A 15,158-nucleotide genomic window follows, 5' to 3' on the forward strand; every position below is an offset into this window, starting at 1 on the left:
CCTATCTCTGCAAGAAGCAGCTTTTGGCATACAGGCTACTAAAAACTTACTTGGTCAAGTGTGGTCTGAGAAACGGAGTAGTCTTCTATATGGAGTCTCTTTTTGTTTTGGGAGAGAATACTGAATATTCTGGCCAGGGAAGATAGCGAAGAGGGAAGCTGGTACTGCAGCATATTCCGATGCTTTTCCTTCAGGACACTTCCAGGGAAGGCATGCCCAAAGAACTCCTCAACAGGCTTCAGGTCTGGGTTTGCCCCTGCAATTCTCACCACTATGGTGTAACCATCTCCAAATCTGTAAACAAGACAGCGAGCACAGGAGTTAAGTGCCTTTGAAACAGGAGTGCAGCTTAAAATCCAGCAGCATTTACCATAGCCAGAATAGCAACAGGAATGCTGCAGGAGGAACTAAGTCTGACTGTATCTCCCTAAACACGCAGACAGTTCTGGGGTTTAAGTGAAAAAAAAATAGCTACCTGTTCTTTAGATGCTGGACGCTGCCTAGACACCTGAATCTGCCATTGACCATTATCGCCATTCGAGTGCACAAGGCTTCACATTCTTCCATGCTGTAAGCACAAGTAACTTCATTAGCGATGCAAGCAGCAGTGAAGGGCAGAGCAGCCATGCAGAGTTTAGCATCCATCTCTGACAGATGCAAAAGCCAGGGTATGACACAATTGACCTGCTACTTGCCTGTGAGATGTGAGCACCACTGATCTCCCCTCTTTGATTACACTCAAAGCGCAGTTCCACAAGAAACGACGTGCTTTGGGATCCATCCCTGTTGTTGGCTCATCCTGAAAACAGATACAAAAAATAGGTTATGCTGTTACATTCTACCAACAATTACCTTATCTCTGAAATGACCCATCCATTCTGATTATGCATACTGGAAATGTTGAAAATAAGCAAGTTTGACTCATTTTCCAAAAAGAGAAAATAATTTATGCTCCAAATTTTAAATTAGCAAACATCTCTTTCAGAACTGAGAAGTACTGCTTATTCTGCAACTATAACATGTTGAAATATCCAGTTATGAAACAAGTTAAAGACAATTGGTGTGTTTAAATAGAGCACTAGACTACTTTCTCTTGCACTATGAACTTTAGTAATACTAAAGTTTGTCCTTGATTTTAATCTAAATAATCCTGAAATATTTATTTCCAATTTTCATTTAATTATTAAAAACACAGGACTGATTCTCCTGCACAGTAAGATTTACTTGTGTCCAGCAGGAAGGCTGTTATTTTTTTGTAGGTATAAAAATCTTTGCAGCAGTACTAAGGTGGTGAAGGTGTTACACAGCTGGCAGTTTGGCATCATGTTCAAGACCTCCACGTCTCTAGTCATTTTTCAAAAAAAGAAACCTGTAGCTTGTACCTACTTTTAAATAGGGAATCTTTCTTGCCATGTGCTCTTTGCTCACATTTAAGTAAAAAATTATGTATTTAAACATTCAGACTCACCAGGAACACCACAGGTGGTGCTCCAATGAGGGCAATGGCTGTGGAAAGTTTGCGCCTGTTCCCTCCACTGTAGTTCCCAGCATATTTTTCTCCATATTTCACAAGACCCAGTTTCCGAATTGCCCACTCGCCAACCTACAAGAGACAGCACAACACCATCTTGAATCAAACACACATCTACACAGTGATATTTTCCTTATGAGCTTTGGCTTTAAAAACATTTTTCTGAAGGGCCACACATCTGGGGATCTAATGTAGCATGGACATGGGTCCATGCTAAATCAGGATATATGCACTCCTGCTGCTGAAAATTAAATGGCTGCAGCTTACTGGCCAGTGAGCATGAGTTCAACATCAGCTGAGCCATGTTAACCACTGGTGTAGTGCTGTTAGCATCACTGGCTTTAGCTACCCTTCCAGTTGCTGTGGGCTTGCAACAGGGACACAGTCACTAGTGACACACAGCAAACCCACTGTGGTGCATCTCAGCCCTTCAGACAGCTGGGGACAATCTCGTTTGTTATTTAGGAGTATTACTGCTGGTGCCAATAGGCAAACATTGTTGCCCTGGGGACTAAAAAGTGTTAAGGGGAGGAGATTCAGCTACTACTCAGATCATACCCAGAACTGGGTATGATTTTTTTATGTGGGGCTGGTGGGAACATCACACAGAGGAACTTGCCAGCAACCTTTGAAGGAGCTTGCAGTTTTCACCTATCATCACTACTCCGAAAGAAGAATTCAAGCTACCTGGACATACCCTAGGCACTGGATCTGGCCCTATCCAAAGCACTGGGTACAAATGTCATATCTACAGCAATTAGGGTGCTGTACAGTACTGACAGCTGTAATTAATTGCCTAAAGACTGTTGGTGTAATCCTATGTCTGAATGCTGAAACAGCAGAACTTTAATGATGCAGTACAATCAACTAGAAAGCCGTAACAGCCAGCATAAGGCTTCTGTTAAGCTGCAGAGTGCTTGCTCCCTGGGTCTTTTAAGAACAAACACTCAGCAGCAGGTGAGGTCCTGCATGACATGCAGCTCCACAGCCCTTAAATCCTTAAAGGAAAGAAGTAATTCAGTGGAGAAATGCCTCCACTATGTAGGACACAATGTATTTGCCCTTCCATTTAGTACACTTCTCTAGGCAGCACTGAACAAACACATCAACTTTGGTTTGCCCTGGAAGGAAAGAGGGCAGATTTCATTAATACAGGATCTTTAGCAGCTTCACATCATGGCATTACATGTGTTGCAGGGAGAGTGCATGCAAGCAGGAATAGTTCATCACTGGGGTGGGTCCTATGGTGTTGCATTTACCTTGCATACTTCTTTCTCTGGAACACCCCTCAGGAGTGCAAAGAACTCCAAGTGCTCTCGCCCTGTCAGCAGTTCATTAATGGCATCAAACTGTGGGCAGTAGCCCATGTTCTGATGGACTTCTTGGATGTTGGACAAGATACTGTAAAAGAAAAAACCCTTGGTTAGGATTTCACAAGTACACACTGCTATTTTAGGCGTTAAAAGGAGGAAAGGTAAAACAGTGGGTTTAGAATCATAGAATGGTTTGGGTTTGAAGGGACCTTAAAGATCATCTAGTTCCAACCCCTCTGCTGCGGGCAGGCACACTAGACCAGGTTCCTTAAAGCCCCATCCAGCTTGGCCTTGAACACTTCCAGGGATGGGGCATCCACAGCTTCTCTGGGAAACATGTTCCAGTGCTTCACCATCCTCATGGTGAAGAATTTCTTCCTAATATCTAATCTAAATCTACTCTCTTCCAGTTTGAAGTCATTACCTCTTGTCCTATCCCTAAATGCCCTTTTAAAAAGTCCGTCTCCAGCTTTCTTGTAGGCCCCCTTTAGGTATTGCAAAGCTGCTGTAAGGTCTGCCCAAAGCCTTCTCTTCTGCAGGCTGAACAAACCCATCTTTCTCAGGCTGTCCTCATAGAAGAGAATCACTGAACTAACAAAAATACAAGATCCTAGAAGTCTGTCCTGGCTAAATTATTTTTTTTCCTCTTCCCATCCCTGCCCTTTTTTTTTTTTTAAAATATGACATTTGAACATGGGAGTACAGGTATTCAGAAGTGACTGTCAGAATAAACCAAATTTTCCTAAGCGACTGAAAAACTTTGAGACTTAGCAAAGGGCTGAAATAGACTCCAGGAGTTGAAAAAGGGAAAAGTTTGAGAGTTTAGACTTGCTGGAAGTGCAACAAAGGCTCTGAAAGCTGGACGAGAAAGCAGCAAAGGACCTGCTTTGACACAAAGCAGAGGAAAGATGCACAGTCTTTCACCTGTTTCCTTTGAGGAAAGCTTCTCCTCCTGTGACATCTGTATCACCAGTTAGCATCTTAAAAGTGGATGACTTGCCAGCACCATTTACTCCCAGGAGTCCAAAGCACTGGAGATACAAAAGAACAGGTGAGCACAGTGTGTCTGAGAACAGATTCAGCTGCATAATTTTCAGCACTGACAAGATGGGAAGGAGCAAACTTGCTCCTCAAGACAGCTGGAGAGAGTCTTCAGTGTATTTACAGAAAAAAAACTTCCAGACTTTCATTTTAATTAGAAATCTTTAGATAGGGAAAAACAAAGAACTGTGGTGTCACCTTGGTGCAGTGCCACCCCAGCATATCTGTACCAAACATTGGAGGGTAGCAGAGTTTGGCCTTTGGTCTCAGATAGAGAGTTCAGTACCTTCTTCAAAGGCAAACAGACACAGAATGAGAAACTCTTTCAACTTCCAGGCAATTTCCTTTGATGTAATGCAAACATAACCTGTTCTTGATCTTACCCTACCCTTTGTTGTCTGTTGCTGTTAAATACTACAGTAATAGCAAAGCAATGAATTTAACAGATAATCTTACCTCTCCAGGGGGAATTCCCACACAGATCCTATCAACTGCTGGCTTTCGCTTCATTCTGTAAATCTGAAACCAGAAGAAAAAGAATGAGAACGACAATGTCAAAGAGAACTATAAATAGAGCCATACATGTTCAACACTTCAAACATGCTCCAGTTTCAACCCTGCTAAATTCCTCTGAATGAGGCTTCTGGTGAACCGCATGGTTTTGTGCCAACAGATCTTAAGAATGCAGAACTGTCCTGTCACCTTGGTTAGCTCCTTGATTTCCAAAATGTCACTCTGTCCTCCTCCGCTAATTATCCTCTGTCTCTCTCTGTTTACATCCTCATCTTCATCATTCACAGGAGGCAGCTTGACATAGACAGGCCTGGAGAGAGCAACATGATAAAGCCTTAGCAGAAGATGACAAGGCCTCCATAGTTAATATTCTCCCCACCTCATGAGGAACACAAATGAAAAATTCATCTATCTGCAGTGGTGAAGTGGAGCAGACAACCTACCTGGGTTTGATGAAGAACCTGTACTGGATGAGCACTGTGATGAGGAAGAAGACAACACCCTCTATTGCCATGGCAAAGAGGTTCCTTCCCACCAGGTCCCATGACAGAGGAGAGACAAAACTATTTTCTCCTGCCAAAATGAGATAAAGAGCAGAGTCACCTTTCCAAAGCAACAGGAGCAGGTTAGCATTTCTTCCCACAGACCTCACCAAGTTGGGCACCACAGCAACTGGAGAGCAGCCAGTATGGTGAGGAAACAGGCCACACAAGGGGGCAGTTGTGGCTGTATGCACATTTTTACTGTGGCAAAGTTGGGACTTGGGCCCAGAAAATTCAGTTTGCCAAAGAAGAGCTAGGCCACCTTCCCAAAAGTTTAGCGAAGCACAGAAAGACTGCGACTCAGCCCTGGTATCTTCATCCCAGAAAAAAAAAAAATCCACCCTTCCAGAATCTCAGCCGCTCCTTACTCTTAGCCTAATGATCCTCACCATTCAGTTGACTTTATGCATAGTTGTGTACTTTCAGTTCCTGAAAAGGCAGAGGAGCAAAGGTGCTCATCCAGGCAGACTCAAGCTTTCTTCCTTCAGTTCAGGCCACCATTTCTGTGATACACAATTTCACTTACCAAACCTCTCCAGAGCATCAGCCATGGCCTGGTTTTTCACCATGTCAATGAGCCCCCGTCCCAGGCAGAAATGGGGGAAAATGAGGAAAACAGACTTCAGGATGTCATTGATATTGTTCAGCTTCTGTTAAAACAAAATCAAGTGCCAATGAACCATATGAGCAGAAAACAGCCACCACCTTCCAAGTGTGACCCATGTTGTGACTGACCCCTACCTCTCCCAACACTGCAACCTCACAAAAATTCAAGGATTAGAAACACTCTCCCAAGAGCCAGTGCCATGGCTTCTCTGGACAGTCCGTGTTGTTGCATTGCTCAAGATGCTAATAATACAAGCAAACCACACCAGAGGAGAGGTTCCTCTGAACACAGTCTAAAATGCAATGTCTGCAAATGATAAGGTGCAAAAAGGCTACAGGTTGAAGAGACAGGAAAGTTGTGCTTGCACAGACTGGTTGTCTCAGTGGCTCTGGGTAGCCTGTCCCTATCCCTTAATGGAGTCTCTAATCCTTTTCCTTTGTTGTCTTCCAGTTGGCTTAGGCTACAGGTTGGACTGACAGCAGCCTGACAAGAGGTTCTTGTTGTGCCAGGCACTTAGCTTCAAGCACTTACGTATTTTTACTCAGCTAAAACACACCTTGTAACAAAGGAGACCATCATCAAGGACTGCCTCCTTATGTCCACAGGCAGGGGTACCATCAACAGGTAACTCCCCTAGGGTCTCCTCAACCTCTTCCCATAGGGAACACTTCACACCAGTGTGGGTCAAGCAGGGCCTGCTACTACATCTTGGGTTGCATATAGGCATGAGAGGAACTTGAACCTTCCCCAGTAGGCATCTGGTTTTGAAAAAACTGAAGCAAGGTGCCTAAGTTCCCAATACGGTTAGAGAGGTATCTATCACAGGAAGCAAAACTAAGGGCATTAAACGCTTAAGTGCTTAACATGGCCTGTAGTACACAGAAACTGTCCCTTATGAATAACACATAGGAAATTCCATTTGAACACAGGATTTTTAAATTTTTTTACACCCTAAAGGTGACTGAAAAGTGGAAGAGGTTGCCGAGAGAGGCTGTGGAGTATCCATCCCTGGAAACGTTCAAAACCTGATTGCCCTGTGCAACCTGCTCTAGCTGACCCTGCTTAGAGGCTGGACTAGACAATTTCAGGAGGTCCCATTCCACCTCAACTATTCTGTGAACATTGCTAAAGTAGGCTTTAACCCATTTCCATCAGAACCTGTGTTTGAACCACTGCAGTAGCTAATGGGTACAGGCCAGGGGGAGCCTTTCTGCAGAACTGGCTGCTAAAGGCAACATGGCGTGAACATGGACCTAGATCACAGCAGCACAAGACAGTGAGGAGCTTCTGGTGAAACATACATTGTTGGTGAAGAGCTCCAGGACAAAGGTGGCCACACTGCCATTGATGCCAATGAAGAGGTTCACACTGGTTAGCACAACATATGCTGTGCTGGGGATTTTGAACACGAAGGAGGCTGGATACATGAGAGGGGTGATGGACCACCTGGCAAGAGGAAAAGCAGCAACATCACGTAAGCACCTTCCAAGGCTGAGAGCCTTCCCAGTCATATTTCTGATGAGAAATCCCTTACCCATAAAGAAATAGAAGGAGAGCCAGCACGGGCAAGTTGGAGGAAGACACATAGGACTTCTGCTGGAAGCAGATGAAGATGATGATGACTAGTGTGGCTGGAACAATGTAGTTGCACTGGAAGGTGAGAAATATGGCTTCAGATTTCTTTCCAGATGACAAAAAAAAAAATGAAAGGTGTCTTTCTGCTCTGAACCAATGCTTCTTCAGTGTTCCCAAAGCTGTTGCCCATGGGAGACTCTTAGGAATGTTACATGTGTGAACTACAGTGTAGTACACATAAATTTACATTTCTTGGTCCCTCTGGAAGAAGTCTATAGACTCTCAGAGGCTCTGGACAGCACAGGTTGAAATAACCTGCTTTGAACAGAGCAAAACAAGGGGCTACACAAGCAAACATTTTGGGGCAGGTATTTTAAAGTGACATAATAAATGCTGATGACTGAGGTTATGGTTTCCCTCCCATCTTCTGTTAAGTGTTCCTTGTCCCACTGAGGTGAACCATTGACCCAAGAGAGTAAACACCTAAGTCATAGGCACAGCTGTTATTTACTAAATTAACATGGTACCCACTGGGCCCAGCTGCACTTTGTGCTTCAATGCAACAGACATCCTGCAAATATGGAACGGAGGACAGTTTAGCACAGTTGCTAAGCCCTTACCATATCCCAGACAAAGTTGGCCAGCCAGTAGATCACAGGCTTCACACCACTGATGAACTGCAAGTGTTTAGCCTTGCTGACCCGTTCCTGGATAAGGAAGACCACAAAGCTGGCAGGAACAAAGGACATGGCAAAGATCACACAAATGGAGACTAGGACATCCACGGAGGTGGTCATCCTGGACAAAAAAAAGAAGAAGAAAGCAAAGCGTTTGTATGCTGGTGCTGACTCCTTTGAGATGAAATGAGGCAGCTCATGGAGGGCAGTGCAGCAACTATTTCTCCTTCTGCTGTCCTTGTTTTGCAGAATAAAGGATGACCACATCAGGCTGTCTTAACAGCACAGTTTTTCTCCAGACATATAACATAGGCAACATACACAGCCTGTTGGCATTTCAAGGACGGCACCACAGCCTGGAGACTGGTTGGTAAATTCATCGTAATTTCTGCCTTTATCACCACCACTTCATCAACCACTTAATACAATCTTTGGGTTTGTTGGGGGTTTGTCTTTTTTTGTGTGTGTTTTAAAGTTCAGAGGTCTCTCACTGTCTCTACTACTGCTCTAAGATTTGAAGAATGTATCTGCAGACACAGCTTGTGAGTCCTGATGCTGGTTGTGGTAGTAGTGGCTTAGTCAATGCCTACATACAGTAAGCCCTGTGCATTATGGTGTGCCTTCCAGGTTCAGACAGTAGGCAAAACTAAATGGGATCCATCAGTGGGTCCTAGTCAAACAGTGGCACCTTGGAACAAAAGAATGACCATATTCACAGTGAGCCACCTTTCTGGCTATGTCTGAGAGGAATTTCCCAAGCAGTAGAAGGTCTGAAGGTTACGCCAGTTCTTAGGAACTGCATCTTCTGGGGACTCAGACACAGAAAGCTTGCACAGCAAGTGCTGTTCAACAGCAAGTGCTCAACAGCACGTTGCCACCTGCCCAGGCCACAGAAAAGAAGGCCAGCACATTAGAGCCGAAATAGCACAAACCACTGAGTGTCCACCAGTGAGGCTAAAACCTCACATGTTGCCTGTTTCCAGTAATCAGCAGCTGGTGAGTCTAAACCCATTTGCGTTCACGTCAGGACTTACAGGGCCACTTCAGAGAGTTGCTGCTTGGTGAGGTTGAGCGGGTGATTGAAGGCAGTGATCCCGTAAGCACTAGGGTTTTTGTCCTGCTGCAGGTTGGCCCGAAGGATGGCATTGTTAATCACATTCAGGAAGGAGGCAATGGCATGCCAGCCCTTGTTGTTGAACCACACCTGCAAGAGATGACATCAGCATCAGAAAGGCACCAGGTACATAAGCTACCCAACAGGCACTCCCGACTCCTGCAGAACATCCTTTCCTCTATGGAGGGCATATAATTTCTTTCCACATCTTTACAGCTAGTTTGCTCAGGGACAGAATATACAGTTTGATCAATAACCACAGGAGGCTGCTGGAAGCTAGCACTGAACTTCTGGGCTTTAGGCCTAGACTCCAGGGGAGAAACAGATCTTGGGGAAACACACGCAAGAATACAAGCTGCATTTGCTCCCCTAGCAAACACAAAGAGCTCTGATCTGCACTGTTGTCCAAGTCAAACTGCTGGGACTTTGCCAACTGAAAATAACTCCTGGTTACCAGAGCTTCAAAAAGCAGGCACAGCAGTAAGGATTGGTTAATTTACCTTCACGTTGTTTTTTGTATCCAGGCCTTTCATGAAACTTGACAAGCTGTTGAGAAACCGATCTCCAGAACTCCCCTGCAAACAGCAAATAGACCATTACTTCCCCTTTAAGAGTACCTTTATTCATGTCCTGGAATCTAGAGAGGGTCACACTTTTTCACAGCTCTGACAGTTTTCTTTCCATTCTGCAGCCTGCATCCACCAAGATGGAGGTGGTAAGAAGGCTGAGAAACTGCAGCCTTCCTCCCCTCTTTCGTTTCTGCAGTCTCACTGGTAAGAGAGGTCAGCCTTAGGCCTGCTTTCTTCCCAGCAATAAGTACTAACAAGGGTTGCAGGCAACCTTCAGAGACATTGCAGCCCACAGGCAGTCTCTGAATAAAGCAGTGGCCCAAATTATCATGTGAGCCAGGGCAGATTCAGCACAGCAGGCCTCAAATGAGGTTTTGAATGAGATGGCAACCACTTATTAATTCCTGAAGACGGCCCACCCTGTCCTGCCACAAAGCACCCAGACATGTCTGTCATCCCCACTGGATTGCACCTGATGTTGGTAAGAAGTCACATCAGCAATGCACCCATGTACCAAAGCCTTCTGCTGCTCCCAGACACCAGCCTGGGAGACCCGAGCTCAGAGGCAATGGGGAGAAGCCACTGAACATAGCTAATATACACATGCTCCTGATTTTATGACTTCCAAATCATCTTTCAAGTAACAAGACTCTGACATTAGTGCATTCTGGGCTTCTGGGGGACAGCTGCTCACCTGTGCTAGCTCCAAGATTTTCTTCACCTGTTTAATGGCATCAGAGACTTCATGGCTTGGAGGAAGCATGAGGGAACTGCTGGCTCCCAAGGAAAAGCCACCATACCTGAAAGTTCAGATACAAAGTGATGCAAAGACTTAAATACTCACTGACCTCCAGAAAATGCCATTCCTCCTCCCTCCCAGATGTCTCTTCTTCCTGTACTATATCCAAGGCAAGTGTCTACACCCTTACGTGTAGGGATGATTTTGATCTTCTTACACTGCTGCTTAGCCATGATGCCTGCTACTCCTTCTTTCTGGGGCTAAATATCCATCTTATGACTGCTCAGTGTGCTGTTCCATTTAATGAATGCAGCTATCCCCTGCTGCCAGTGCAGGCAAAGCAGGACATCTCCCTGCTTTCCTTGCTTGGAAGAACAGTATCTCCCAGGGTGGAGTATCAGTAGGCCGGTCCTGCAAATCGTTTCAAGTCAATACTGCTCTCTGCAAAAGGCAGACACACTTTGCAGTGATGTAGTCTGAGTTGTCCCAGTTTATCCTTAAACATGCTTCCTCAACATTTGTCAGTTAAGAATCAGACAAAAACTGCAAAGCAGGGTGGGTCTGTCCTGCTTAATACAGTGCTCAAGGGTTATTGGACACATACAAACTAGAGAAAAGGCAGTAACTCACCTGAACTCATTCACCCAGATCTTATTCTTTAAGCTGTAGAAACAATAAAAAAAGCTGATGTATAATACATGGAGCAAGAGGAGAAACAGATCTACTAGTGCTGCAGGCACATGGCCAAGGACAAGAGTGTAATGGCCTCTCATATCTGGCATCTATCCCACCACTTCTCTTTGGTGTAATTCCTAGACTTTCCCTGTACTCTGCCAACAAGGCTCAGGACACCCCATCAGAGCTGCCACAGCATCACTAATAGAGCAGAAACATCAACTGAGCTGTGGATCACAGCAGTCTGAGGGGCTGAGTGAGTCTGGCTCACTGCTGAAGAGTTTGGGTTGCCCAGGCTTATTTGCCTGATCTGTGCAGCATCCCTCATACAGCAAGCAGCACTTGGTGGGGGCAAGAAGGAAGGGGGTGTATTCAACAGCTACCTTTTCCCAATGATTTGCGCATAAGTCTTCACTAGATAATCCGATATATTGCGGCCTGTCAGATTCTGGAGGATGTCAGCAGTGTCTTGCTCACGCTGGTGTCACCAGAGAAAACACAGATAAACACCCATCAGAAAATGCAGATGTGGAGTTAAATAAGGTGTAGTGCTGCACACAAGAATCACACCCAACCGCCCTGCTGCTCTCCAGGAACATCCCTTATTGCAGTACCACTGAGCTCCCTCCTACCTGTGGGGGTGGCAGCCCACCTGCACCAGGGGGGCACACTGGCAGCATCTTCTTGATCTTCTCATTGCTGCACTCACAAGATGGGGAAGGGTTCTCCATGCTCCAGTTGCCTTTCAAGAAGATGTCCAGCACTGAGTCTGGGACTGAAGTGGTGGTCCATTCCCTCTGCCCCACAGTGCAAGGAGTGTCTCTGTGTCAGGAAAGAAGGCAAATGCAGTTTTCAAAACAAATATGATGGGCTTTGCTTACAAGCCATTTAAATAACAGACACCACAGTCTCCAGAAGAGTCAGGCTGTTTTTCAAAGAGCCTGACCTCACTGAAACAAACAGCTCAGAGCAACAGACCAGGACCTGCAGTTTCTAACACATCCCAGTGCCAAAGAGACCAAGGTCAGCCAACACTGAGAAGTGCTGGACACTCCCCTCTTCTCATTTGCTCCATAGCATGTGAGTGCTTTATTTCAGTCAGTCCCAGCACACAAACCATCCAGAGTTCAAGCAGCATCTGGATGATGCTTTTAGTCATATGGTTTTAAGTAGTCCTGTGAGGAGCAGTGAGTTGGACTCAATGATCCTTATGCATCTCTTCCAACTAAAGATATTCTCTGATTTGAAGATCATGGTAGACAGTAATTTCTTGGATGATATTTCTGCCTTTGGGGCACCGGAATACTGCATTTACCAAAGGCAGCATCAGTGGGAAGTCCCATGGTGGAATAACCCAGCTCCTGGGTCTGTTTTGCAGGATACAGCTTACTTTCCACCACTGGCCAGAACACAAGGCTCCTTGCCCCCATTCCCATCATCCTGTGAACAGGAGCTGCAGTTCTTCCAGGCTAGAGATACACCGTTCTGGACTCCATATGCCCTTTCTCCACTTACAGCCTACATCTTCAGTGATTTGCCCAAGGCCATGTGGCAAGTCAGCAGAAGAGCTAGGAAACAACACCAATGCTGTCTGGCTCTTCACTCTTTCTACTCGTTTGTGGGGGTGCTAACCCAGGTTTCTAGTACAGCTAGAAACAAAGGATTGCGGAATAGGAATAGCTACAGTCAACAACATACAGCAACATGACTACATCCTTTTCCATATTCAGGAACAAACAGTAATTTGAGGAAGAAACTAATGTCTCCTTTCTATCTTTGTCAGTAAGGACTTGCATTCAAACCTCACTGCCTCACCATGCTGAGGGCTGGTAATTTTCTAAAAGGTTCTGAGCAGAAAAACTGAATGTAATTGCAACTCTTTCGGCTTAAACTTTGCTCTAGCCATACATGACTATCATTCCCTAGAGGTGGCTAATCTACTGGGTGACCAGAAGGCCAGGACTGGGCTGCTTCTTCCCAGCCCAGAGTTCTACTTACAGGATGGAGTGTCCCTGCATACACCGTGTCCCAAAACCTGGCTTATTGAGAAGTGCATCCAAAAGCCTCTGAGTACCTGCATCTTCTGGAGCATCATTGCTATGGGTAGAGCAGAGAAACACTATCAGGTCAGTGGGATAACAGGCACACAGCAAAAGCAGCAGCAGAGCAAGGCTGAGAGCACAGTGAAAGAGCTCAGGAAAATGATGTGGGTGGAAATTTCCCTTTGAAGAATGCTTGGCCTAGGTCTTCGTGTATAGTATTAATGGAGTCACAGCACTATTCAGAAATGGTTATGGCCTTACCAATAGTTACAGTTGGCATTTAGAGGTCCAAAAAGAAAATATCAGGACTCTTAAAATGTGCCTCTGAGCTAAGCACCAAAAACAAATTTAAACAACCTGGTAAGGAACCCAGGTAACTCATGTTTGCAGAGAAGAACAGAATTGTAGGATTTAGCACCACTTCTAGGCCACAAGAAACATACCTAATAAAAGTGTACTGTTCATCATACATCCAGGGCTGTAATTCCAGGCTAGGATACTTCCCGAAGGGAGGAACAATCAGGCTGAACATGAGAGCAATACACACAAAGACAGCGGGCAGCACAATCTGAAATTGCAATGAAACAGCAAGTCCTTTTAAAAGTGGATGTTCCCAGAGGCACCAGGAACTATTTGTGAGTCACCTAATGGATCAAAAGTTTTTGAAAGTCTCCCAAGGAAGATCTTTTCTATTCACACCAAAGCATTACTAGACATCAATACAAGACCTATCCTAGCATTCAATCAGGGCACTGAAATGGGATGCAGAGGATTCAGCCTGTAAATGCTGCTCAGGGCCAAATTTGGATTTGAACCTCAGCTGCATCCTTGCTGTGCAAGAACACTGTAACCATTTGGTCATCATGTAACTCCTTTCACTTGCACAGGCCCCCTTTTACTCAGGTGTACAGTGAAGACCAGTTTTGGTTATCTGTATTCCCTTGATGTTTTCTGCCCACCTGAAACTGAGTACAGTGCATGGTCCAGAGCTGACCCTGCTGGTGGACCTGCACATGCTGGGTGCTCTCACCTGAGCAAAGAATCCCTTCCGGCTTCTCTTGGCAATAAGCAGCCTCTTCCACAACAGAGCCATGAACTGCTGCTGGGTGAGCTTCCAGCCCTTCATCTGGTAGGAGCCTTTTCCATCCATGCCACTGAGAAGGTCTGTCTCTCTGGATTCTGCTAGCAAGAAGAAATGACCCTCATTAGAAAGCTCGGAGATGTTCTCTGGGCACTTCTGTGCTGGAGACACAGGGTCACGACTGGAGCAGCTACTCTCACTCATCAAAAATAAGAGTACGGGAAGCAAAGATAGCAACAGAAATCCACATAAACGCATTTTCGCCCTCATCTCTCTGAGCCGTGGATGGGAGGATTGAGCACGCTGTGGATACTGCACTGCCCACTGTTCTTAAAGGCAAATAAACTACCACTCCTTTGGCATTCTCAGCCTTACAATTTGCAGTATTTATAATATGAAAGAGTGTCCGCAAGAAGAAAACAGGCCTGAGGCCCAGCAATACCTGGATCTATGTCTGAATCATTAGGATCAAATGCATCATCTTCTGTAAATGGACGAAGGCAGCTCTGTCTGTCTCCAAATACACGCCTGTTCCTTCTGGCTGGCAGTGTCCCATCTGAAAATAAGGCAGTTATGATTACCTGAACTGCTTCAGTTAATCTACAATTAGCCCTAGAAAAACCAAAACGATATAATTTTCCTTCTCCAAGTCTTCCATTTTAAAACTGAGGAGTTGATCTGAAGTGACTCCAGCACAGGTAAAAACAAAGAATGTCACTCTGCAAGGGTCACGTGTTTTATGCACTATTTTTCTGTGTGCTGTCTGAGAAGCTTCTTCCAGAGCAGTGGACACTCGTTTTTCATTTATCCATGGAAGGGGCAGGCTGCTCTCACTGAAAGACAATTCTTTCTTACTATGCATATGACTCCAGGTGCCATTTGCTAGCACTAGTTTATCAGGAAATGCTGGCATAAGCACTTAGTGCAGCAAGCTGCTCTCAGGAAGAGAAAGTCATTTGATCCCTACTGTGGTCTGACGCTGTCAAGAGTTTCTTATTTCTCAGAGTAAACAATAACATCAGTCAAGGAATTCACAATACATTCAAACACTAGAAACTCTCCACTGTTACAAAATAAACATGCTACCACTGAGTCAACAATAGTTACAGTATATAAAAGGACACATTAAGTATATTAAG

At 45.1% G+C, this 15,158-nt stretch overlaps 1 protein-coding gene across 4 annotated transcripts in view; it reads right to left on the reverse strand.

Annotated features, from left to right (window-relative positions):
- Window positions 1–15,158, reverse strand: part of ABCA1 (ATP binding cassette subfamily A member 1) — a 98,045-nt gene that overhangs the window by 3,376 nt on the left and 79,511 nt on the right. For 2 of the 4 annotated variants that reach the window (XM_065656707.1, XM_065656704.1), the window contains 23 exons: window positions 14,462–14,575; window positions 13,969–14,120; window positions 13,382–13,506; window positions 12,895–12,993; window positions 11,529–11,718; window positions 11,280–11,374; window positions 10,852–10,884; window positions 10,177–10,282; window positions 9,414–9,488; window positions 8,834–9,003; window positions 7,743–7,920; window positions 7,082–7,197; window positions 6,849–6,993; window positions 5,467–5,590; window positions 4,842–4,971; window positions 4,588–4,708; window positions 4,342–4,404; window positions 3,769–3,875; window positions 2,791–2,932; window positions 1,469–1,603; window positions 696–799; window positions 476–568; window positions 51–294 (listed from right to left, as the gene is read on the reverse strand). In XM_065656707.1, coding sequence (XP_065512779.1) covers window positions 51–294; window positions 476–568; window positions 696–799; window positions 1,469–1,603; window positions 2,791–2,932; window positions 3,769–3,875; window positions 4,342–4,404; window positions 4,588–4,708; window positions 4,842–4,971; window positions 5,467–5,590; window positions 6,849–6,993; window positions 7,082–7,197; window positions 7,743–7,920; window positions 8,834–9,003; window positions 9,414–9,488; window positions 10,177–10,282; window positions 10,852–10,884; window positions 11,280–11,374; window positions 11,529–11,718; window positions 12,895–12,993; window positions 13,382–13,506; window positions 13,969–14,120; window positions 14,462–14,575 — 2,861 coding nt within the window. The remainder of the gene's footprint in view (window positions 1–50; window positions 295–475; window positions 569–695; window positions 800–1,468; window positions 1,604–2,790; window positions 2,933–3,768; window positions 3,876–4,341; window positions 4,405–4,587; window positions 4,709–4,841; window positions 4,972–5,466; window positions 5,591–6,848; window positions 6,994–7,081; window positions 7,198–7,742; window positions 7,921–8,833; window positions 9,004–9,413; window positions 9,489–10,176; window positions 10,283–10,851; window positions 10,885–11,279; window positions 11,375–11,528; window positions 11,719–12,894; window positions 12,994–13,381; window positions 13,507–13,968; window positions 14,121–14,461; window positions 14,576–15,158) is intronic. The other 2 variants (XM_065656705.1, XM_065656706.1) reach the window with 1 other exon arrangement.

This window comes from Caloenas nicobarica, chromosome Z (genome assembly GCF_036013445.1).
Source record: "Caloenas nicobarica isolate bCalNic1 chromosome Z, bCalNic1.hap1, whole genome shotgun sequence".
Classification (NCBI taxonomy): Eukaryota; Metazoa; Chordata; class Aves; order Columbiformes; family Columbidae; genus Caloenas; species Caloenas nicobarica.